The sequence below is a fragment of the Armigeres subalbatus genome, chromosome 2 (genome assembly GCF_024139115.2).
Source record: "Armigeres subalbatus isolate Guangzhou_Male chromosome 2, GZ_Asu_2, whole genome shotgun sequence".
Lineage (NCBI taxonomy): Eukaryota > Metazoa > Arthropoda > Insecta > Diptera > Culicidae > Armigeres > Armigeres subalbatus.
Genome location: NC_085140.1, coordinates 336,040,867 through 336,067,884, shown reverse-complemented (window position 1 = coordinate 336,067,884; position 27,018 = coordinate 336,040,867). Strand labels below are relative to the sequence as shown.

General features: G+C 39.5%; 2 protein-coding genes across 7 annotated transcripts in view; one reads left to right on the top strand and one right to left on the bottom strand.

The window, feature by feature from the left end:
* The window catches only part of LOC134212802 (dnaJ protein homolog 1-like), a 309,329-nt gene that overhangs the window by 264,331 nt on the left and 17,980 nt on the right, over positions 1–27,018 (top strand). For all 6 annotated transcript variants that reach the window (XM_062690978.1, XM_062690977.1, XM_062690980.1 and 3 more), the window contains 3 exons: positions 12,832–13,283; positions 13,349–13,571; positions 13,636–13,993. In XM_062690978.1, the coding sequence (XP_062546962.1) occupies positions 13,061–13,283; positions 13,349–13,571; positions 13,636–13,993 (804 nt within the window). In that variant the 5' untranslated portion in view covers positions 12,832–13,060. The remainder of the gene's footprint in view (positions 1–12,831; positions 13,284–13,348; positions 13,572–13,635; positions 13,994–27,018) is intronic.
* Positions 8,555–10,088, bottom strand: LOC134216975 (zinc finger BED domain-containing protein 4-like). The gene is made up of 3 exons (XM_062695730.1): positions 9,944–10,088; positions 9,174–9,885; positions 8,555–9,112 (listed from the first exon to the last, which is right to left on the bottom strand). The coding sequence occupies exons 1-3, from the start codon at positions 10,027–10,029 to the stop codon at positions 8,618–8,620; spliced, it is 1,293 nt and encodes a 430-aa protein (XP_062551714.1). The 5' UTR covers positions 10,030–10,088; the 3' UTR covers positions 8,555–8,617.

Below are 27,018 nucleotides of genomic sequence, written 5' to 3'. Positions count from 1 at the left end.
CATCTAGGAGTGATGATCGACGACCGGTTGAATTTCAACACCCATGTGGACTTTACCTGCGAAAAGGCGGCTAAAATGATCAGCGCGTTTGCCAGGATCATGCCGAACGTGGGTGGTCCTTAAAGCAGCAGTAGTCGTCTTCTGGCAGAAATATCATCATCAATACTGAGGTACGAAGCTACAGCCTGGGGAGCTGCGCATAAGGCGAAACGTAACCGCAGAAAGTTGAACAGCGTGTTTCGCCTAATGGCCATTCGAGTCGCGAGTGTGTAGCGAACCATTTCCTCGGAGGCAGTTTGCGGTATCGCAAGGATGATTCCAATCTGAATAACCATAGCAGAGGACATCGAGTGCTACCAACGGAGGATACCAGAAATGTGAGGAAGACGGTAAGATTGGACTCTATGGTGAAGTGGCAGCAGGAGTGGGACAATGCGGATAATGGAAGGTGGACCCATCGGCTCATCCCCAATGTGTCGACGTGGGTGAACAGGGAGCATGGTGAGGTGAACTTTTACCTCACACAGTTCCTGTCCGGACACGGTTGTTTCCGCCAATATTTGTACCGGTGTGGCCATGCGTCATCGCCATTCTGCCCGGCGTGTATCAACGTCGAGGAGACTCCAGAGCACGTGATATTCGACTGCCCGAGGTTTGCGGAGGCACGTAGGAGAATGCCTGCCATAAGGGCGGACAACATCGCAGAGCGAATGTGTCGCGATGAAGGTACGTGGCATGCGGTAACCAGAGTTGTGACACAAATAATGTCAGAGCTGCAGCGTCGATGGAGAAGGGACCAGCAAGCAAGGGTCGGCTCGGAGGAAAATCCAGCATAGTGAGCAGTGTTTGGCCTCGGGTCGTCAGGGCGCCGGTGAACCGGAAGTCTTCTGCCAACCGGAATCGTCGGACCGACTTCGGCACTCGATCAGTCAACCTGCTGAAGAAAGAAGAAAGAAGAGGAAGTGCTTCCGGGTATGTAGGGCACCGCCAGTGCGGACTTCATCCACCACCGGAACTGTCGGACCACCTCTGCAACCCGAAGACGAAGTCAGCGCGAAAGCGTCCCCTGCGATAGCCGCCGGTAGTCGGGGCACCATCAGTGCGGAAGTTTCCTTCAACGGAACTGGTGGATCAACCTCGACGCCGGGGGAAGTCAGGAGGATTCGAGTGAGGAAGTTTGCGGCACGACCGCCGAAGGATCGAGACAACGTAGCAGTGGATCTCAGCCAGCCAGTCGGCGAACTAGCCTAAGCTAGGGCCGGAATTTTAGAAGAAGTGCATGAGCACAGCAGCCCGAAGTTGTTGCAGCATTCCGTGGTCCCGGGGGAATCGAGGCAAGGAGGATAAGGGACCCGGTTTATCCGGGAGGCACATTTTTAGCAGGTCGGGAGGAGCCCATCCCTGTTCGCCTTCGAGCATAGTGTGGATGCTCGAGGTGTCTGTCGCGCAGATTTTTTATGGCCTTTAACCCTTGTAAAAAAAAAAAAAAAACACACACACACACACACACACACAGACATCACCTCAATTCGTCGAACTGAGTCGATTGGTATATAACACTATGGGTCTCCGGCCCTTCTATAAAAAGATTGTTTTGGAGCGATCATGTAGCCTTTCAGTACACTTAGTATACGAGAAAGGCAAGAAAAGGTAGTTTGGCCAAAACTTCCGATCCCATAGTCCGATCTGGTTAATTTTCAATAGGAAACAATGGGAAAGGATTCTGCGTCTCCCTGTATCTCTACCTGCAACCATGTACTTTGTCTTGGTAGAGTTAATGGTTAAGCCTATTCTCGTCGTCTCCCCTCTTCAGTGGGACAAAAGCCTCCACTACTGCTCTGCGATCGATTCCAATGAGGTCGATGTCGTCCGTAAAGCCCAGGAGCATATGCGACAATGTGAGGATAGTGCCGTTTCTCTGCACGCCAGATCTCCTAATAGGGCCATCGAGTGCAATGTTGAACAATAAGTTCGAAAGTGCATCACCCTGCTTCGTCTGCAATCCGAATACTTGATTTCGAGCCATCCAGGGTTGCACATGTCAGTCTAATCAGTTTCGCCAGAAAACCATGTTGGAATATTTTCTGCCACAGCTCATTTCTTTTCATTGAATCGTACGCTGCTTTGATATCAATGAACAGATGATGAGCCTGCAAGTTGTACTTCCGGAATTTATCAAGGATCATCCGCAGGCTAAGCATCTGATCCATCGTTGATCGGCCATCACGAAAACCTGTCGGTATTCGCCGACGAAGGACTCCTTAAGCGGTCTCAGTCTGTGAAACAGAATACGCGACATAATTTTGAACGCCGAGTTCAGAAGGGTGATCCTTTTAAAACTGGCACACTCTAGTATGTGCCCTTTCTTATAGATTAAACGTATGAGGCCATCCAACTAGCCGGCAGGCAGTTCTTGTAGCTACTCCATTGTGACTAAATTTGGTTACATATGAGTCGCAGTAACACTTTTAGCCAAACGGTTATTTCCGTCGTTTGGCCGAAAGTCTTTATTATATGTTTATTTATTTATTGGCTCAAGCGCCAAAAAGCATAACGGAGTTCCTTGCTTCTATGCATTCTGTTAAACTAGATGTCGATAACTGGTTGTCGTCGCTCTTGTAGTCAGCCTCGTTTTGGTCTTCAGTGAGTGTGTGCTTGTCTTTTTGGGCATCTCTGTACTCATTAATGTGCGATTGTTTGTTGTTTATCGGGGGGAAATCGGCCTCGGTAAAATTTGTTTCGCTTGCTAATGATGGATGTGGGTTTGGTCTTGCTGCTGTAGTTTTGAGACTGGTTGGTTGCATTCGTGGCTGTTGGGCATTTTTGTTGGGAATATATTGGTTTACTATACCACCTACAAGTTTTAAGCTGATTTGGGTGAGCCACTAAGCAGATGTCGTTTCCAATGGTTATAAATGATTGTATGGGATGCTTGAGTCTCTTATGTAGCACTCGCACTCCCTTAGAAACTCCATAACATCACCAAACTGCTGCATAAATTCGCCGACATTCATGCGAGGAGTGAACGGAGGGAGGTCATGTATTTGAACAGTCACTGCCTCGCTATCCACATACACGGAGATCTTGAATTGCCTCTCTTTACAAACAAAAACGCGTTTTATATTATGCGCTTTTTCGTAGCGCTGCATTATGGCGTATTCCAACATTTCAATAAAAACACAATTGCGTGTGTTGTAGAACTGAATGCTTTTTACATCCGCGACGTTCAAGTGGATTTTAATCTCCAAAAACTTCTGCACTTGTGCGACATCAGTCCGCACTGGAAGAACGCTAAAGTCTACCACCAGAGTATTTATTAGAAAAGCAATCATTCTGGAACACTCCGAAATGCGAGAAGAAGGTAATACACGTCCGAAAGGTTTGAGTAACGACTATCAACTGGCCGAAAGTCTTGTCTTGAAAATTGTTCAAGAGCCTTAAGGCGAATAACACGATAAGCAGTCATCTAGCCGAATTCTGTCTTGCCAAAACGGTTATTAGGTCGAAAATGATTTGAGGGAAAATGATCCTCTGCCAAACGATCATTTCAGTATGTCAGTATCGGTCAAATGACATATTCGACCAAGCTACTTTTGGAATATCGACTTCGGCCGAATGACGTTCGGCCAAACGGAACTTCTTCGTTCAAAAATTTGACTTCTACAAGAAATTCTTTAGATTTTCAACGAGAATTGCTTCAGTTTTTTTAATTCTTAATTTACAATGTTATGAAAACTCATATGTATATGTATGTTATGTGGAAGATATCATGGGCTCATGGGTTCGAGTCCCATCTAAGGGAAAGTGGTTACAATTTCCAAATCAATATCTTCCACATAACGTAGGGGAACTGTTCCGATCTCAATCTCACTGTACATATATCAATCTCATCGCTAAACAAAGAAATACGGCACCAAATTCGTCGCTTATTTTTGTCAACATGCGTGCTAACTGCTGAAAAAAAACACAAAAATAATAAACAAACCAAATTCCTTTCCATTTCTTTGTTTTTGATGGGATGGAAACAGGAGCTATGAGATGAAGTGGTGAACCGTTCCCCTACATATTCACATATTTCATAACGTTGTAAATTAACGTCCAAGTCGGGTGGTCCCCGGAAATAGACAATTAACTTTGACTGAACTAATTCCTAATGTTTTATATATTTTTGCTGAGTGTTGGATTGTTTCGGTAAATTTCGATTAATTTTTATGCCATTTTGTTTAGGTACAGTTTTATCTGTTTTCTTGGAAAGCATTTGAAAAAAAAGGTCAACTGCAGTTGTTCAAATGAAAAAAAATCAATATATTTTTAACAAAATGAAAAAAAAATACCTGTCTGTAGTCCAGAATTGAAGGATTTACATAAGAAAGGATTCACAGCGATCATCTTGTACTAAATCGGTTGGGACAAGTCTGTTCGATATGTTCGTGGAAATTGAAAAACGCTGCACTCATTATTTTACATGAAAGAAACAAGTTAAGAAATCTAAAAGATTCTGGATCACTATACTGCCGTTCTACGCAAATTGTCCCATGTAACCTTTGATGAAAAATCTCGAGTCAATTTTTCCCATTGAAAAAATGAAGTTGTTGTTTGATGATAATATAGACTGAAAACCGTGTAAATAAGTAGTGATTAGTTTTACGTCCTGGAAAAATGTTGCCTACACACTTAAATCATTTCAACAGCAGATTTGTTCGGTTATTATTTCACCGATTTTCTGCGGTATTTTTCTTTGTTCAACTGTCAAAACCACCAAAAAATCTGTAAAATTTTTACCGAACAGTTCTGCTGTTGACATTTCGGTAAAATTTCACAGAAATCTGCGATCTATTTTAAGTGTGTACACACTAAATTTCACCGAAGTCTCAACAGCAGAACTGTTCGGTGAAAAATTTTACACATTTTCGGTGGTTTTGACAGTTGAACAAAGGAAACTTAAAATAATTGAAGAAATATCAGCGTCAGCTCGATGCATAGCAAAAATTTTGTGATTTCAGGGGAATCAGGGCAAAATGGTCACTTTAAAAGGGTCTGCTCATCACGAAACCCCACACAAACGATTCATCGCATTTTTTCCTTTCACGAAATATATATTTATTGAAGAAATATCAGCGTCAGCCTGAGGCATAGTAGAAATATTGTGATTTTAAGGGGAATTGGGGCAAAATGGGCACTTTATAGTAGTCTGCCCAGCACGAAACCCTGCGCAATTGATTCATCGCACTTTTTTCCTTCAAGAAACATGTAGGGGGAATGACGGCTTTGGCAGGGTTTTTTTTATATCTGACTATGCTCAAATTTGGCCTAAACATTCTTTGCATATCAAAGAACATTGGGGCCAAATTTCATAAAAATTTCAACCTGCCAAAGCCGTCTTTCCCCCTACTTTCTGGAAATTTTGCAGCGTCAGCCATTTCGAGCCTTTTGCTTTTGAAAATCCCTAGTGTGCACCGGTTGAGTGTATAAGCACGATTTTGATGCCCTCATATTGTTTTCAGATAAATTTTTAATTACAGGTAATCACTGAGCATCATTGTTTACGTCGCTCTGTGATTCATAAGTGCCAAAATCCCAATCCTTTGGCGAACGATCAAAAGGATCTCGGAAATGTGATTCTGATCTGCAGTAAAGCATAGTAAAGGACAAAAAAGCGAAACAATAATCAATAATGGAGACAGCACTCGTCGATAGAAAATCCTTCCGCACGCGATGGCATATGAGCAAATCAAACCACCTTCCTTTTGCCAGTGGAGATATATCAGCTTCCACACTGATATTCTTCCCTCCCCCTTCATACGGGAGCTTGGCAGAAGGAAGGTCGTGTGATATGTGCCATCACAAATATTGCCCTCCGCTCGCTTTCAAATCGACTTCTATAAAAACATTCTTCAGGCCTGCCGTATCCTAACGGAACTATCAATTCTATACTTTCGCCTCTAATTCTATCATGAACATGTGCGTCTAAGTTTGGAAGATGATATTAGCATTTCCATTCCATAATAATCAAGTATTTCCAAAAAACAAGTCATAATGTTATTTTTAAATCGTGCTTATACTTTCTGGGAAGATAAGCAATAGATAAGCAGCTATACTGTATTCCGGGGTGTTATACTGAACAAAAACTTCCATGTCAATAATATGCGTTTCAGATGAGAATACTAGAAATGGACATCTTTGTTTGACCAACAATATCTAAATACAAAATAACGAATTTATTCACATTTCAACTAGAACGTAGTAGGGTCGGTGTACCAATTGTCGCCATACATAAGAACAACTATTTTTTAAAAATAAGTAAAAGGCATGTGGGTGGACTTTATATATCAAGCGAAAGGTTTTACTTCCTGCTCCTTAGAACAGCTGTGAAAACCACAATAAAATTTGTTATTATCCTCAAAATTGATTAATCCATAATAGGAACGCATGCACCAGTTGTGGCACTATTCTTAATTTTGGTTCCTTATTTGGCAAATCCCATTGTTTTCTTATGGGACTGGCCAAATTGGGACCACTAGTGCCACAACTGGTGCAAAGGACGTTAAAAATTAAGCAAAATCAATTTTTACAATTATGCTTTGCTTATTTTGGAGGAAATCAAAGGTGTTACCGTGTCATATGAATATGCTTTATCGATATGAACTTGATTTGCGATGATTTGACTGGTCATTTGGCATATAAAGTACTAGTGCGACAACTGGTGCTATAGCCACAACTGGTACACCTAGCCTACATTGTGATCCAAAAATGAATCGAATCAACAGCCACTTGTGAAATAATTATTTTTAATTATATTGAATTATGAATAATATTTTTTTTTGTATCACACCATGTCAGAATTATGAAACAGGTTTTTATGGTGGGAAACTGTTTGATAATCTTTATCTGAAAATCTTTATTTGTATCTTACTGCAATGATAAGTTAGTCGTAGTGCGAAAAGCTTAGACCAAGAAACAAGTGTTAGTATTTATCAATCAGTCAATCGCAAAGAGACTCGGTTACTACCGACAGCTGCGTCAGAATGTTTCAGGTGCAATTTTGATGACGAATCCTTTCTGGTGAACTAGGAAAATAAATTCATTTTTGTTCTTTAGTCTGAGGATTAATTGTCAATAGCAGTTCACACACTCAGTTTACTTATTTGATAAATCTCAAAATATTTTAAAATCGTATCAAAAACTCTAATAATAACATTCCGAAATTGATCAGACCTTCTGGAATTATTATCAGGGATTAAAACTGGGTATACGATACCTGAAGATCATTTCAGAAATGCAAAAAAAAAACACATTTTGAAATTTTTGATCATCATTTACAATACCTGATGTACAGTTCGTCTTTGTGCGATGAAACGGCCTACTTGTCCATACCAACGAAATGCGTGCTTTAATGACCATTATGCGACTCAAATGAGTTGCGTAATAGTAGTGGGCTTTAATACAGGCATTGCAATTTTATCTGATCATCTTGATCATCTCTGCTGGGAGAAGAGATATTATCCCTGATCAAAGAGCACCTTGGAATGATAATATCTCTCTATCTTTCCAATCTATTGATAGAATTTCCGAGCACTCCGTTCAAATACATAATTATGGAAATGAAAAACCGTTAATAAGAAAAACATCCTTAGCCATTCCAAATTTACCCTTTTGACTTAAATTCCGAACATGACTCATATTCCGAACACTCGCATTTAAACGGTCATATGAATATTCGCGTAGGTTTCTCCGTATGATCTTGCATTCTTTTGCAATCTTGGTCCTCCGTAAGACAAACTGATGAAATTATTAGAGGGTGCTAAAACGGCAGTGTTCGGAATATAAGTCATGGTCGGGATTTGAGTCAAATTCCAAAGATAAGAACTGTCGTATTTATTGCGGAAATGTGTTGACCGTCGTATCTTGTTATAAATAAACTATGAACTATATGACATACAGTTGATGTTATTTATGTGATGTGAACCGTGAATACTCATAATGCTAACAAATCTTTTGAAAATTTCGCACGTATCTGTTCCATTCTGCATATCGTTTTTGATCACATCACAATAAAAAGAAGTGGAAAGGAAGTGGAATAAATTTGTTTAAAATCTTTTACTTATCGCCTGTTAGGAATTCAGAAGAAGGAGAGTGGACTGATAAGGAGTGAGTGCTAGTAATAGACTCCTGGAACAAAACTCGAAATTTAAAGCTCAATGATTCCTTGTGCCGCTGTTCAAAACCGGTCAAGCCGCTAATCTATAATTTCATACGCCGGTACAAAATTGTGAGAGTCTACATTATTCAATAGCGCATAGATTCAATAGCTGGATAGATTCTGAAAGATAATTCGGAGAATTGGTCGAGGATATTCCGAAGAATTTACGGAAAAAAATTCAAAGGAATTCCTCAAGAAAAATGAGAAGAACTGCATGAGGGAAGTTTGAAGAATTTCCTAAAAAAAATCTTAAGAAAAAATTTGAAGAATTCCTCGATTTTATTTTTGTCCAATTTGCAGATCATGTTCGCATATATTTTTCAATTAGAGCTCTTTTTGTACCTTTCATTAATTATTCTTTTTATATAATTCATATATGTTTATTAATCCTAATCGTGTACATGTTTTAATCTAAAGCTAACTTATTTGACTAAAATCTATCTCTAGCTCGTCAATCAACTTACTATTCCCTTTCAAAATCATAATGTCATTTAAAATATCCTTGCCTATTCGAGTTCTCAAGTAGGTCAAAATGAGCTTAAGTGCACTGAACAATCTCTCAACGGTGACCTGACAACATGGTAATGCTAATACAGTGTTTGCTAGTTCATACAGTAGTGGATCTTCTATTTTTTTCTTCTTCCAATATTTTAGTGGAGTAGAAACGTTCGGTAGAAAATCTTCTTGATTTGAATTTCCTTGAAACATAACTCGATCTTGAAACTGGACCATACTGACTCTTTTGGGAATATCGTTTAGATCAGATTTCGGAGGACCATATTTATCAGTAAAAAGTTTGTCCATTTTTGAAAGTTTGGTGGTTGATAGTTGTGATGGCTCCGCAAAGTTGTTATTCTCGATATCTATCGATTTGGAGCGCTGTAGCATCAGATGAACTTTTAAAATATGTTCCTATTTAATAGAATAGATAGCATATAATTTTTGTTTAACATATGAGTATTTGATAATATACCTGAGCTCTTTGCTTCTCTTCCTTAGTCAGATACGTAGATCCATTGAAATTATACCTGGGATCGAAGTATATGGCGGCTAAAATGGCATTATTTTCCTTAAGCTTGGCTTCCCTTCTATCAATTGCTTTCAGTAATTCTTCTGCCATCTCGTTTGAAAATTGTATTTCCTCCAGCTCTAGTTTCATTTCGGACCAGGCCCAGAAAAAATCTCCAACCGTTAACTGCTCTGCTTGAATGCGTTCTATACAAATACTTGCAGGATCGAATGCAGCAACAAAGTTTTTGATGAAACACCAATCCTCTTCTTGTAGTTGGAACTTTCTTTCCTTCGATGCCAAAGCATCTGAGAGTAAGCTGTAAAACTCCTTATATTTAGAAAGCGGCTTCAGCATTCGATGCGTTCCCGACCAACGGGTGACGTTATCCAGATTTGGCTTTGGAATCTTATGCATTTCGAAAAGCTTGTGGTATTTCGGTAATCTAGCTTTTTTCATGAAACTTCGGATTCTGTTAAGATTTTCACTATACGGTTTCATCGCATCCGTGATACACAGATTAAGCGTGTGTGCACCACATGGTTGCACGTCCAAAATATTTGATGTGGAGATTCTGTTCACGATATCTACTTCTGTCTTGAAATCAACATCTAATTCGTCATCAGTTTCGTCATCTGTTTCATCCTCAATTTCATTACTTTGATTAATATTAGTCCTGAAATAAAGTAGACGATAAGCAATCAAAACCAATGTTGTGATATATAGTAACTTACCTCATAGGCTCCAAAAGCTCATCAAAACCGAAATCATCATAGTCGTTTGCTTGTTCTTCAGAGAGATTTTTTACCGTTCGTTTCATGTTGGCCGCATTATCGACAGTGATAGCATAAGCATTGTCAATATTTTGTCCAAACTACTCCATCAAATCTTTCGTTTCAGTTGCCAACATATCTGCCGTATGAGATTCGTTCACTTCGATGCAGCCTAAAACACGGATTCTGATTTCACCATCATCTGCAAATTGCGCTGTAGTTCCTAAAAGACTTCGACCATGGCATGTTGCCGCATCCATTTTATAGCAAATCATTCGCCCTTGCAAATCGCTGATTATTCTACGGCGCATTGCCGCACCAGCTGCTTTTACGAATTTATGAACATTCCTTGATGTCACGGTAACGCCAAACATACCATTCATTACTCCAATGATATCAGAAAATCCTGGGGAATCTAAGCTGCGAAACGATAGTGAGCCAACGGTGACCATCTTGACACTATTTTTTAAATAAGAATTCGTATTTTTAATTCCTTGGAATTGCCGCTTATTTCTACCGTTTGTTTGAGAGGAGATAGTCCACACTGGAGCGCTTGATCAGGATGTTTCAATGAAACGTGGCGTTTCAAATTTCCGACATGGTTCGCGGCTAGCATTCCGTTTACATTCTGTGCAGAACAAAGACGACAACGAACGGATCCTGCTTCCGCCTCAGAAAAGTACTGCAAAACCTAGTGAATTAAATCTGTTAAATTTAGGAAACTAAGTAAAACATCAATTTTGCTTACTTTCTCTGATGAGCTCATTAAAGATTTCCGTTTCCGTTGCGCCTGAGATGATTCCATTTTATCCTCCATTTTATCACTTCTACGATTCACAAAAGCTGTAAGATTTTTTTTATATAATTTCTCACTCGTTTGCTGAGATGATAAGATAATATCTTTGATCAACTGAGCAATATAGAAATGATCGAAGAGCTCTAAGATAATATCTCTAAATATGATCAGTATCTTTGCTCATATGATCATATGATGGGATAAAATGTAATGCCTGCAGCAAGGATGTTATCGATCATTTAGTAATCTGCGTTCGATCATTTAGTAGTTTGTCTATAACTCATTCCAGAGGCTGAATTCCAAAATGTGTTATACGGTGGACTTCTGATGCGAAGGTTTTTCTATATATCTGCCTAATATATCGATGTTTCAATTCCACCATTGAAGGAGTTACAGTGTTAGTTGCAGTGACTTATACCAAATGATAACAAAATTCCAATCATTCAGTATAAGCTACTGCTACTAGCTCTATAGCTCTATTACCAGTATAATTGAAACATCGAACTGTTAGGCAGAGTTGTAGATAAACCTTTGAATTAGCAGTCCACCATACTACACATTTTGAAATCTAGCCTCTGGAATGTGTTATTGACAAACTACTAAATGATTGAACGCAGATTACTAAATGATCGAAAACATCCTTGGCCTGCAGTTTAATATGATAAATCTGTAGCAAAACGGTACAAATTGATCTACTTAACATGATCATATTCCATGTTATTGTGCCACATTGCATAGCTCAACAAGCGTTGAAGCGATAGATGAACTTGCCTTTGGAAAATTCTGATGTCATGGCCATCAAACTATTTAATTTTTTACGCGACGCTATTGGAACTATTTGTCCACTTACCCAAGTAAAATGTAGTCATGCTACTACTGTTCTGATGTTGGTTTTTCATTACAGCAGCCAAATGAGTGCTATAATGGATTTTATGCAACTCATTTCAGTTACATAATGGTCAATAAAGCACCCATTTCGTTGGCATGGAAAAGTATTCCGTTTTATAAATCAAAGACGAACTGTAAATCAGGTTTTATGATCAGGAATTGCAAAAAATCCATTATAAAACTCATTTGGGTGCTCTTACGAAAAACCAACATCAGAACAGTAGTTGCATGATTACATTTTGCTGAATTAGCTTGGATAAGTGTTCAAACAGGGGGCTCTCCTTAGCCTTGCGGCAAGTTGCGTGGCTACAAAGCAAGACTCGCTGAGGGTGGCTGGGTTCGATTCCCGGTGCCGGTCTGGGCAATTTTCGGATTGGAAATTGTCTCGACTTCCCTGAGCATAAAAGTATCATCGTGTTAGCCTCATGATATACGAATGCAAAAATGGTAACTTGGCTGAGAAACCTCGCAGTTAATAACTGTAGAAGTGCTTAATGAACACTAAGCTGCGAGGCGGCTCTGTCCCAGTTTGGGGATGTAATGCCAATAAGAAGAAGAAGTGTTCAAACAGTGTATTCTCTGCGTCACATAATAAATGAAATAGTTTTATAGACATGACATGAACATTTTCGAAAGGAAAGTTCATCTATCGCGTCATGGCTTGTCGAGCTATGGAATGTGGCACGATAACATAGAATTTAATTGTTCTAAATGTTAATCTAAATTTGGGTACAGATATACCATATTAAAGTGGATTCTTCGTCATTGCAGAAAATAGCCCATGCAACTCGTTGCAAAACTCGATTATTTCAGCATTGAAAAAATCATATTTTTGCAATCAATTAAAATGAAACTATAGGCATGCGGTTACAGAAACTTCAAAAAAGAACATCTGGAAATTAAAGAATACTATTGCCTTCCGATGACCGATGTATTTCGGCAAATGTGGTCTTTACTGCCTTTCTTCTACTTCTTAGGATTGCTTTATTTTTGATGTGACAAAAGCTGAACATTAAAATTTGTTTAAATTTGTAGTAATATATCTCAAGTCAACCTCATGACGATTCGTGTGACGAACGTTAATTTCTAAAGAAGTTTTTATATGTATTTACGTTTCAACTTTTAATCCCATAAGCCTAATCATCCTTTTCGTTTCCATTTTCAGACCACCCGCATCACAGAACATCGACATCGCTCGCCATCGCATCATCACCGTCACCGAACCAGCCGGGGATCATCTTTCCTGCAGTAGTGCATCACTCCTCAGCAAAGCTGATCACGTCCAAGCGGCCGCGGTGCGCGGTGAGCCTCGTGATCTCCTCCCATTTTTTGGCGCGCTCGCTCTCTATCTCCCGGTGCTGTAGTTTCACAGAACAGCCGCCAAAATAGGTGCCATGGGGAAAGACTACTACAAAACTTTGGGCATCCCCAAAGGGTCGACGGACGAGGACATCAAGAAGGCCTACCGGAAGCTAGCACTCAAATACCACCCGGACAAGAATAAAAGTCCCGGCGCGGAAGAAAAGTTCAAAGAAGTGGCAGAAGCGTACGAGGTGCTATCCGATAAGAAGAAACGTGAACTGTACGACAAGTACGGCGAGGATGGACTGAAAGGAAGTGAGTTCCGCACTCCGAAGCGGTTCGTTATCAGTGTTTGCTAACGTATGGATCTTTCGTTTCAGGGGCATCGAATGGCACGACAAATTCATCACAAAACTTCACATATGAATTCCACGGTGATCCCCGGGCGACATTCGCGCAGTTCTTCGGTTCCAGCAACCCCTTTGCGTCCTTCTTCGATATGCATAATGACAGTCTGTTCAACGACAGTCTATTCAATGATGACGAATTTTTCACATCCTTCGGAGGACTGGGGAACCGACACGGGTTGGGAGGGGCATTTAGGTATGAGCATTACTAAGCACGCTCGCTGAGAATGGTGATTGACCTTTCCCCTCTTTTGTTTCAGATCACACTCTTTCAATGTGCACTCGCCGCTGAAGAAAGAAAAGGTGCAAGATCCTCCGATCGAGCACGACCTCTACGTGACGCTGGAGGAGATTTACCATGGCTGTGTTAAGAAAATGAAAATTTCCCGGAGGGTGCTCCAACCGGATGGTAGTTCGAAGAAGGAAGACAAATACGTCAGTATATCGATCAAACCGGGCTGGAAGTGCGGCACCAAGGTCACCTTCCAGAAAGAAGGTGACCAATCGAAAGGGAAAATACCTGCCGATATAGTGTTTATAATCCGTGACAAGCCACACGTTTGGTTCCGGCGGGAAGGCAGCGACCTGCGGTACACGGCGAGGTTAACGTTAAAACAGGTAAGCGGATCAGCACAGTGCCTGAGCTGCAAAAGGCTCGGACCACCTGCAAGTTGTAGAACCGGTATGCAAGAAGAATGCGTGCATCGTTCGATTTGGCTTTGTGGCCTCAATTAGGCACGGAACGATTCGCATAAATCTAGCCACCCCATTTTAATGAGATACAACACATGTGAACAAGCGTGATCGCGCTTCTTTGGTGGCTTTATGGCCCAGAGGTGTTACCCACTTGACAGGGTTTGGGTTCTGGGATATAAAAACGATAATTGTTTTAGAGAGCAGTGAAATAATGGATGATTTCCTCGGATGTATGATTGCCAACGTTGCCAAATGAAGGTTTTCGATTACCAAGTAATCATCCTACAATAACTTGAGGTCTGGTCCCACTTTGCAAAAAACGTTTTAAGAATTCTTGAAAAGTCAGGCACAGTGTAGCTTGTAGTACATATATAATGATGCTCTAATAGCCTATTTAGATTACGAGAAATTTGAGTGTATGAGCATCGGCATCAAGCTACTCTTTATCATATAATAAATGGCGTAATCTAAATGGGCCTTAAGGGCGGTTGTACCAATTATCTATTTCAGAATAATTTTGGATGGAATTTCTTTCGCTTTTGTCTTATTTATTTAATAAAGCGAGAAAGTATTCCGCTGAACTAGCTGGAAAAATAATGCTTGAATTAATTGAAAAGCTCATTTGAAAATTACAACACAGACTAAGTATTACAATCGCGGAAAAACTCAATAAACAGCAGGAAATGGCTAAAAGGACGAAGAGGAATCCTTACATTTTTTTTAAACAAAACTCGAACTGGTTCAATCCGGCTGTGTGGTGAGCAAACATGAAAACTGCAAATCAATTTCCATATTGGTCGCTAAGTTTTGCGTGATGTGCTTTTTTGTTGATACGTTCGTTGCGCCAACTCAGAAATCCACATGTTCCATGGATCACACTGGGTTGTTGGTCGCCTGGCTAGAACGATGCCATGCGGCTGCACATGGTTGACGCGGGTAACGTTAGAAGAGTGTTAATTATTTTTATCACCCGGCCTGACCTATGGGCTTAGGCAGCACTACTGTGGCACTGCGCTGTTTGGTTTAGTTTGGATGAATCGTGTGGTCAAAAATAGTCATCGACGGGTTTACCGGAATCACAAGTTATGCAAAGGATGATGATGGTGATTGGTCACCGCACCAGTCGATGGTGCACAACCTCAACTGACTGATGAATTGCGTTGGAATGCAATGTGCACCTGAATGTCGTACACATTGGACAACCAGTTCATCCACTGATTGGAATCAAATTGGTTAGTGAGGAAAAAATGGCTTGTAGAGAGAAAAAAAGAACAGTTTACTCAGATGGTGCCGCATTCGCACGTTTGTTCGGATTTAGGTGCCTATGTAGGTATTTGCCACGAAGCTGGCACTGATGAATTTGGTTGCGGTGTCATATTGGTTTGCACATTTCAAAAAATATAAATAAACGAATAGGTAGCCTATAATGGGCTTAAATGGTAATTTGCTCAATAGCCAGATGTTGTTTGTTCACATTGGTGCATGCATAGGTCCCAACAACAGTATTGGAGAAAACATTCGCCACTAACCGATTACAGCTATAGATCTGTGTAAAATAATCCCATGTACCTAATAGAACAAATGTCATAGTGACAAACACTACACACAACATACATAATAAATTAAAGTTTATTCAACTAAAACACACATAATCCATATATAAAAAAGATTCAAATCGTTGTAACTATACAAAAATGCATTTTCGGCTGGACAGAATAAATGCAACTTTGTACAATGAATACTAAAAAGGTTTGTTCTTCAATGTCTTTGTAGCGAATTCCCTTGTTCGATAGCTACTTTGCATCTTTCTGGCATAGACTCAGGTTGTTTATGAAGGTTTCTGGAATCGCAATCCCAATCCTTTTAAATGTAATCAAATAGTTGAATCCTGCTTCTGACTACCTTCCGTTTTATTCTGCGATTCACGATATCCCAAAGGTTCTGGGTTCGTTTGCAGACTACGGTACTGTGGAGTTTAATCCGACTGTAGGCAAGCGGGAGACACTTTGGGCACCTTATGCCATTTGATGGTTCATCACAAGTTTGTCGAAATATAGCCCGATTGCTATTGATTAATAATAATGCGACCATCGGTTATGGTTCACATTAGACCTACTTTGATGGTTTAGAAATATTTGAATATTTGCTTTGTATAGTAAACGGAAAGTGCTGTTTCACTGCCACACAGATACTTAAGCTGGTTACGAAGTCCGTAATAATCCTTATTTGCAGCTGCAATACGCCTTTTCACCTCGCGGGTAACATCATTATCGCACGTCACTAATATTCTAAGACTACACAAATTCTTCTACCACTTCAAATTTTTCACCATCCAGCACCATTTCGCTACTACCACCACTATTGAACCCACGTTAATTGCCGGCGACCATGTACTTCGTTTTGCTGGTATCGATCGTAAGTTCAATCCTCGCTGTCTCCCTCTTAAAAGGCACAAACCTCAAACCACGGCACGGCGATCAACGCCGATAATATCGATATCGTCCGCAAATCCCAGGAACATATGCGATCTTGTGCTAATGGTAGGGGAGAGTGTTCCCAAACCAACCGTCGGTCCCAAACCGACCCCCCGGTCTATCTCATAGATGGCGCTTTCGGTGAATATGCCTGTATTGTCAGTAGAACACTGCCGCAGCACTACTAATTTGGACGTAGGCAGCCATCTTCCAAGGTTGCGTTTTTCGGAGTTTTCGAGCCATATTGTGTTTTGACCACGCCATATTGTGTTTGAATTGATTTTGTTTTGCTGCAGGAGATATTGGTAAAATATTTTTAGCGTGTAATAAGAAATTGAACGATAAGTTATCCTTATTGCTTATGACCTTAGCTATGTTGCACGCACTTAGATTAGGTCGAATGAGGTGGTATTGTTGAACTGCACGTCATTTTGAGAAAAAAAAAGTCGGGTTGGTCCGAAACCGACTGGCAAGCAGTGGCCAAAAATACCTCTTTTTTCCTATTGTAAAAAAGGGGTATTTTTGGCCAAAATTATGAATATTGCAATAAATAGTGGTATTCGTCATAAAAACATAGATAGATAAGATAAGTATTTTTTTCTGTGGCTTAAATTTGGGTATAGGACGGCATAGTATCGGACGGCATAGTATATGGGCAATTTTCGGCATAGTATCGATTTTTGTCATAATCTACAAAACCAACGGAATTTGATCACTTTTTGGCTTGCAATAGATGTGTTTGATGCTGGATAAAATGCTAACTAATGAAGGGTTTAACAGTATATTCAAGTCGCAGACAAATGGACGTAACACAGACTTCCAAAAAATAATCAAAAAGCGCTATTTGTTTCTGGTGTTGAAAATTCACTGAGTTGAACTTCTTAAGCTAACAAGGAAGGTTCATTAAGCGTCATATTGTGACATCAACGAAATAGAATTTTATTTATTAGTTATTTTGTTAAGATTTACTTTATAATTATAAAATATATTACTTACTTATGCTGCCGCTACTCGCATATCAGTCCCATTTCGGTTTTCGTCACTTTTGAGTTAACACCGTGAATAGCATTTAATTTTACCATACTTCCACATCTTCTTCTTCTTCTCTATATAATAAAAATGAGTTGAGATTTCCTTCCTGACGATTTAACTCGCGAACGGGTTGACCGATTTGCAAGATTTTTTCCTTGATCGATTCGTTTTGGGATCCGCAAGGTTTGTATATACAAAAAGTTGGTAGATTTGACGGGGAAATGTAAAAAAACATTAGAATACAATTTTAGGTCATCTGTTGTGGAAAACAAAACAAACGCACGAAATTTGATCTAGAGTGCGGTGCTGCAAATAGTTTAGTAAATGATAATTTCAATACAAACGCCCGGGCAAAGCTGGGTACTTTACGCTAGTAACATGATAAAAAATGAGACTTTGTTCAGGAGAAATGTGAAAAAAATACCAAACTAACCTTGTCCCATATTGAATGTACCAGCATACCAGTCCCATTAAAAATTCACATAAGTGGATTGCTCAAAATTCAATTATTTTTCCATTGATTTGAATCGTTTTGCATTAACTCATTGAATGAGGAATGACTCTGCAAAATTTCAACCAGATCGCAGAATGTTTGAATTTATTAGATTTTTTAAAAGTTTTGCATGGAAAATGCGTTTTGAGACTTCATCGGCTATTATCTCAGTATGCGAAAAACCAATATGGGACTGATATGAAAGTACCGGCAGTATGGATCCTGTACACCTCCGGTGGTGCAAAGGGCCGACTTGAAAGATCTCCATCCTGAGCGTTGCCCGGCTATCGCTTTAACCTGCTGCCAGGTTAGATTTCGGTCGACTTCTTTTTTTCTTTATTGAGGCTTCGCCGCCATGAGCCTCTGGGTCTGCCTCTGCTGCGATGTCCCGCTGGGTTCCAGTCTAATGCTTGTTTACAGATTTCGTTTCCGCCCCTACGTAGAGTGTGGCCGACCCAGCCCAACTTCCGAAATATATTGTGGCAAGGAGTTATTCAACACACTATTCATTCAACACGTTATAGTAAAATCTATAATTCGCTTCTATTATGTAGTAATGTCAAAATTGTAAATTTTGAACCCCATTCCTTCTCACTGCGTAACGCTTTTTGTATGAAAGATGATTTTTTTTCTCAAATTAGACGCAACCTTAGGACATAACCCTCCCCCTCAAAATGTTACGTGAATTGTGTTCTCCGCCAAATTTAATTAAAGTGGCATCTCCTAGCGGTAATGTTGCCTTTCTCGTTCATTATGAGAAAATGTAGTTTGGCCATAACTTATAGTCCGATCCAGCCCATTTTTGATAGGGAACAAAGGCACAACATTCTGTGACGAGTAAATCGGTTTAGGGTTAGTGCCTAGAAAAGAGATAAGATCATTTTTGCTCACACACATACAGACATTTACACACAATTACACAGAAATCACCTCAATTCATCGAAATAAGTCAATCAGTTTTCACTATGGGTGATCGGCTTTTCTTTTAAATGTTTTTTGGAGCAATCATATAGCTTCTACTTTGGCTTCTACGTATACTTAGTATACGAAAAAGGAAAAAAATGGCATTTTTCCGAATTCATGTATCTCACAAAATGACGAATTTGGGCAGAGTTTTATTCATGGCCCTCAAAGCTTAAAAGTTCAACAGTGCAGTGAATGATGTTTTACTTTCATAAAATCGAATTGATAAAAACGTAAAAATAATATTTCTACCATTTTTGAAAAACTAACTTATTTAAAAAAAATATAACTTTTTTGTCCATCATTTCTCCATCCTAACCCATAATGCAAAATAATACATATACTACAACATATCACAAAACAAAAAATATTGAAAAATTCGAATCGATTTTCAAGTTTCATTTTCAATGTTTGACCATTTTTGTCCACAGTGTATATTTTTTTCACATAGCCCCATTTTGATTACCTAAAATTTTTCCAAAGACACCAAAATGATCGGACAAGCCGTTTTCAAGTTATACATTTTTGAACGTGTTCAAGGTGTTTTTTACTAGGTTTTAAGGTGTTTTTGCTTAGGCCCTTGTTACAAGTTACTCCAGAGTTAAACTGGCAAACCAATGATGCAAATAATATTGATGTATATTCGATGTATATTCAAAATTTCAGGGAAATCAAAAAATACAAATATAAATCGGCCTTCGATTTCACAGATAATTGCGCCTGTCAATTTATTTGTTACAAGGATGATATGGACATCGTCGGCCGAACATTTGAAAGGTGGCAGAACTGTACACCCGCCTGAAACGTGAGGCTACCAAAGTTGGACTGGTGGTGGTCGAAGACAAAGTACAAAGTAGCTAGTGGGCGATACCGAGCGCAACAGGAATATCTCTGATGTGGTCGAGGAATTTGTCTACATTGGATGGTGCAGTCAAAAACGGGTCGTTTTTTTTAAACCATTGATAAAAGAACGAAAGTGCCCAGAATGTTGATGCAAACGTGGTCAATCATCATTGACCAGCATCAGAAGTTACTAAATTAATGATTTCGTGTGTGTTACTTCTACGTGAAGTTAAACGATTTACAATGATATGGAAATGCTAATATCATCTTCCAAACTTGGACGTACATGTTCATGATAGAATTAGAGGCGAAAGTATAGAATTGATAGTTCCGTTAGGATACGGCAGGCATGAAGAATGTTTTTATAGAAGTCGATTTGAAAGCGAGCGGAGGACAATATTTGTGATGGCACATATCACACGACCTTCCTTCTGCCAAGCTCCCGTATGAAGGGGGAGGGAAGAATATCAGTGTGGAAGCTGATATATCTTCACTGGGAAAAGGAAGGTGGTTTAACTTGCTTATATGCCATAGCGTGCGGAAGGATTTTTTATCGACGAGTACTGTCTCCGAATATCTAATATGACATCAGCATTTAGTCGAATAGGATATTGCCCTCCGCTCGCTTTCAAATCGACTTCTATAAAAACATTCTTCATGCCTGCCGTATCCTAACGGAACTATCAATTCTACACTTTTGCCTCTAATTCTATCATGAACATGTACGTCCAAGTTTGGAAGATGATATTAGCATTTCCATATCATCAGAAGTTAGTTTTGATACAATTGAATCACCAGGACATGGTTCCGGATGTTCCGGGAACCTGGGGTGGAACGTAATTCTATCGAGTCGAACATGTTTGGCAATCTGGATTTCGATTCGATTCGAGGATGTACAAGAATAACGAGAAGTTTTGGCATTATGGATACTCCATAGGAATCTATGACAAAAGGTCGAAGGACAAAAGGTCGAAAGACAAAAGGTCGAAGGACAAAAGGTCGAATGGACAAAAGGTCGAATGGACAAAAGGTCAAATTGACAAAAAGTCGACGGGACAAAAGGTCGAAATTAAATTGGTTAAAATTGAAAGCCATAGTATTGAGAACAATACACACACTTCGAAAAAGCCATGTAATTTTAGATGCTGCGAGACCGACACCCGCGAGCATCATTATTGATGCGAACAGGGACGGGAATGGTTGACATTTCTTTTTACCATTCCTTCTTCTATGCAAAAAAATAAAAACAAAACCACGGCAGCCACAGCAGCAGCCACGCCAAGCAGACGACAGTCAGCACATGCTTTTACCATTTTCTCTCCCCACAATTAATGTTTTCGTACAATAATTTCACAGCGTATAACCGTTTTTGGTGGATAATATTCATTTCATTACTACTTGCTTGATTTAGAGACAAGAACGAATAAATCAGTACCTACGGATAGCACTCCTTTTAGGCTTTGCGCCACAGGTAATTGAACTCGATTATGTGGTGTTTGCGCTGCGCACGAGCCGAAACAAAAAATCTCACGCAAATGTTGACCGCGCGCCGGCACGACTCTAACGTAGCAGCAAGCAAACAGTTTGCTTCATCGGAAAAATAAATGTCACGATGTCGCGTACATTTTTTTTGCCAACTGTTTCGGCTTGTTTGGCGCAAGAAATTTGACTGAAAAAAAGATAAACATTCGCATAATCAAAGTGTTTTAATGTACATTTCCCAACACTGGATGCGAAATTGTGTCATGATAAATGTGAAACTAGGTTCACTTTGAAATTTACACGGCGGTATTATTGAAACAAAAATGATAAAGTTCCAGACGGGAATCGAACATTGGTCCGCTGCGTGAGCGCCACTCACGCTACCACCTAGCCATCACCGCTTCATGAAGAAACAGAGATCAAAGTAAAACAGGTTCTACATTCTTCCGCGTATGTTCTGTTCATTGCATCAACCCATCGGCTGCTTGAGTGTTGGGTGCGGGTGTTGTCATTTCATACGTTCATCGCACCGGTTGCTGCGCTTTGGGTTCGATGGATGTAAATTTCAGTTTGTTTTTCATTAAAACTGTGGCGATTGGACTGAAACTTTCGTGTGCATCCAAATTGACTGAAAAATACATCTCAATTCATATTACGTCTTGTGGTATTGTGTCAGTTTTATCCATTACGTCACCTGTAACATTAATAATTTTTTGGTGTGTAGAACAACTATGATGTAAGTACCGTCATCGGGGGTGATACTTGGCCAAATAAGGGTCAGGTTGGCCCATGTTTTCAACAAATTCAGCACAAGGAAAATGTAATATAAGATACCTTTTTGAGCGATTCACATAGCCGACCTACAGACTGTTCGTTAGAATGATGACCCAATCTTGACTTGATCCCACAACCTCTAATTTCTACACAAAACTCTACCACCAATATGCAATATGCATAAGTACATTCAGTAGTACAAGTACATAAGTATTCAGTAAGTACATTTATTATTCAGTTTACATCTAAACAGAAACCACTGAATTACCAAATTGATGCCACAATACACGAGTTAATAATTCGAGAACACGGAAAAAAAAACTTAAACGTCTAACTATCTTCACTGTTCACAACCAACTGATTTATTATCCTCAACTTAACTACATTACAAGTATCCTGAGTCTGCACTGCCTCGGTAGGTACACGTTCGATGATCGCCCTCGATATCGTTCGCCTGGTTCTGCTAATGCGCCTCGATGTTGCCAACTCCAAAATGCTGACACCGATGGGAACGTCGATGGAATTCCACAAAGTCCGGTCGGCAACGACGTTAACTCACGGTTCGAGGCCGCATCTCTCCATCCTCGAATGCGCCCCACGCTCGCCAAGTCGTTTTACACTTGGTCTGCCCACCTCGCTCGCTGTGCTCCACGCCGTCTCGTACCTGCTGGATCGGAAGCGAACACCATCTTTTCAGGGTAGTTGGCCGGAATTCTTACAACATGCTCTGCCCATCGTACCCTTCCGGCTTTTGCTACCTTCTGGATACTGGGTTCGCCTATAGCTGGGCTAGCTCGTAATTCATTCTTCGCCGCCACACACCGTATTTTTGTACACCGCCAAAGGTGGTTCTAAGCAACCGTCTCTCGAATACTCCGAGTGGTTGCATATGCACAATAATGATTATATCCTGGAACACTAATGCAGGATCGTTCATGCTGTGTACCATGAGAGAGATTTTTTCGGTAATGTTGTACAAAATACAACTTCACGCATGTTTGAGTGTTAATTAAAATGATTCGTACGGTTGAATCAGCGAATAATGTGCATAATGTAAACTGTTATGTACGGATTAAGGCCAGTCTTTGTGTAGATGCTTCAGTGCTTATTTCTTATTTAAAACCAATAACAACGTCACGTTGAATTAAAACCAATAATGTCCCCATCTATTACATCATGATGAGTGGAAAATGAATTTGACACACATTTAGACAAGAGACTGACAATCTTCTGATTCTCCATGATCGACATCGGATTGTAATGTATAGAAATGTATACGAAGTCGCGTCGGCGAAATAATTAATTACGATACTGAATCAAAGATACCAAAACCAACGTATTTCAGTCAAACATGCACTCGAAGCGACACGTGTTACAAGAGCAAGATCTAACAAGTATTAATTTTTCAGTTCTCATCCCGAGAACTAATCAAAATCATACATAGCAGCCAGGGCGCTGAATATTGTAAATACTGTAAATTGGTTAAAGAACTGCCCATGAAATACAGAAGGAGAATTCTCTGGGAAATGTAATCAGTTAGATTTTTTTTTCAGAAGCATGTTTTCAAACTTGTATATTTAGTATTTTTCATGTATACAGAATTATAGATTTTTAAATTTTGTCCATTTGACCTTTTGTCCCTTCGACCTATTGTCCCGTCGACGTTTTGTCCCCTCGACCTTTTTTCCCGTCGACCTTTTGTTCTTTCGACCTTTTGTCCCTTCGACCTTTTGTCCCATCGACCTTTTGTCTCTTCGACGTTCTATCCGTCGACCTTTTGTCCTTCGACCTTTTGTCTTTCGACATTCTGTCCCAAAGCCCTCCATAGCACACTGAAAAACGACTCAAGTCGAATGAAAAACACTCGTCACCTTTATAGCTTTCAAATGTTATTCAAGAGTCATTTCTTGCTGAAAGTTTTAATTAATATTTCTTATTATTTCTCTACAAGAACAGAATATTTTTTTTTTAATTAAATTATTGTATCTTGAAGGAAAGAATGTCATTAGTATACCTACTTTTATAGTTTCCAAACAATATGCAATCTCTAATTAATTATCGCGAAATCCGCGTAAAACGACTTCAACTAAAATCTTTTTTTTTGCATTTTCACGTATTACTTGACGACATCGATAAACCGCGTGAAAAATCGATGGGAAAAATCTGCGTGAAAACGTGTATATTGTATAGCTTTAAATTATTTAGCTAAAAATTGAATCTGTGGCATAAACTCGAAGAAACATAAAACTTATAATTTGTGTCGTAACAATATCTCAATTTACAAAACATATCGTATCGACATAATGTTTAAATCGGTTGTAACTGCTCAACAAATAATATTCCTTTTTAAATAGTCATTGAGCACAATTTGCTTTTTATAAATTAACTGCCAATTCATGCCCTGAAGGATGCCTTTCCAACACGCAGATGAAAATATCTCTTATTCTCTCTGTTTACTCACATTCGCCATGCGCTGAAGGTTGTGTCTCCAGCAGACGGCATATATTAAACACGGAGACAGCTATCTCTTATTCTCTCTGTTTACATTTCGTTTGACAGAACATACTCGATTGAGCTAGTACAGCACCATTTGAAATCTCGTACTGCGACTGAATGAAGTCGAACGAAATACATAATGCCGCAATTTTTTCGAAACGAATGCAAAAACGTACGAATCGAGTGATTCGAATCGAGATGCACAATGCCACCCCTGGTTCCCTGGGGTAGTGCACACTTTTCAAGTGGTGTAAAACCCAGTCTTGCGACATATCAAACTTCATGGTTTTTGAAGACAATCTCAATAGATGAGTTTTTGAGAGGTTTTGGACACATTGACCACATCCGGAAGTGTTCCCAGCTGCCCGACTCCCTCAGAGAAGTGGACAAATTTCAATTAGCACCGAAACCTATCTTGCGACACATCAAACTCCATGATTTTGAAAGACAAACTCAATAGATGAGTTTTTGAAAGGTTTTAGACACATTGGCCACGTTCGGAAGTGTTCCCAGCTGCCTGACTTCCTCAGGGAAGCGGTCAAATTTCGATTAGCACCGAAACCCATCTTGCGACACATCAAACTCCATGATTTTGAAAAACAAGCTCAATAGATGAGTTTTTGAGAGGTTTTGGACACATTGGCTACATCCTCGCACCGGCTAGAAGCTCGCACCGAATGTATCATGTACAAAACGCAAAAATGTATCAAAGACAGGTGGTCCTCTGCGGACATGAAACTTGATATGCTCGAGGAGGGTTTGCAAGCACTCTGGGTATTTGAGAGACGTGTGCTTAGGACCATATTTTGTGATGTGGAGAAGAACGGTGTGTGGCGGCGAAGGATGGGCCACGAGCACGCCAAACTCTGCCGTAAACCGAGTCAGGGCTGGTACTGGGATAGGATGTGCCAAGTAGTCAGTAAAAATCGTACCGATTTGCTGTCACAATCGTACCGGTTGCCGATTGGTTGAAAATGACAATCGATTACTTTGATTGTTTACGGCGCGTTTTTCGTAGGGCACAGCATGTTGTTAGTTTGGGCGTGTTGCAAGTTTGTAAAGTTGATATTAAGGTCACTCCTGATGGAATCCAAGTTTAAAACTGTTGATTTTAAGGATTACGATTCACCATTCTGTCATTTTCGATCTCAAAGTCATATTTAAATTAGCGAAAACTTCTCTCTGTTAGTCTTTCGCTTCTTTTACATAAATAATGGATGGAACCAAAAGAAAAACATCAAGTTTTGATACATGATATTTGGAAGATTTTATACCAAATTACTTTGGCTGCACTGGCGATCACCTCGTCAGAGCAACCCGCTAAAAAACAACAAGGTAGTCTCAATTGAGTTCACACATCCTATCCTAGGGCTGGTAGCTGGTCACTTTTTAGTGACTTGCTCACTATTTTGAGTGTAGTCACTTAGTAGTTTCAGTCAACATGTTTGCACTACTCTATATTATTAGCGTTTTGGCGGTTCGAAAATAATGAGCAGAGTTTTAACGCGTTCAATGCAGTGTAAGCCTGCTAATGGGAAAGCTTCTCTGGAAGAATAAGTTCAATGTCCAACATAATAATATCCAATATCCAACGTAATAATTTCAAAGTTCCATTAAAACTCGCACATTTTTTTTTTCTTTAAAATGTCCGAGACAAACAGTCGTAGTTTATTATATACTGTTATTTATATACTATATAAATTATATTATTATTTATTTATGTTTATTTTGACTTTTCATAACTGTTGTTAAACTGAATATTTTTTTAATAAAGCTGCAAAACTTGTTAAGTAGAATTGTATCTGAAGAGTTTCGATAAAGTATCTGTTTATAAGCATACTGATACTATTAAATAGTGTCAGTATTTAAATACTTCTTTTGAAGGTTTCTTCTAGATCTAATACATCTAACACTGAGCTGATCAGGTTGGTGTGAACCATTGTCGGTCGAGTTTGTTAGCCTAATGGCCACACATAACTTCACTTCCAGAGGACATTATAAAAAATATAGGGAACTTGATACCCGCGTAGGAAAAAGCTTTTTCTGGGGATAAAGCAATGGTAGAGATCACTAAATTGAAGAAGATCTTGAAATTCCATGTTTTCAATAATGCAAAGAAGCATTACGTTGCTGCTGTGAACACGTAATCAAAAAGTCTGGTTTTAAGAATCGTTTATAAAACATTACCAATGGCTCAACCCGCCAGCCGTTGCATCCAGCGAAAGCTCCAAGTATTTTTTAAACATCTTCAAGTTAGTCTAGATTCAGGTCAACTATGACCTGATTCTTAGCGAATGGAACTGGTTATGATGCGAAGTCCTGACCTCGAGTATGGTGCCCAGAATTGTGGTGTATTGGAACCTTACTAAGAAAACGGCTGTAGGTGAGTC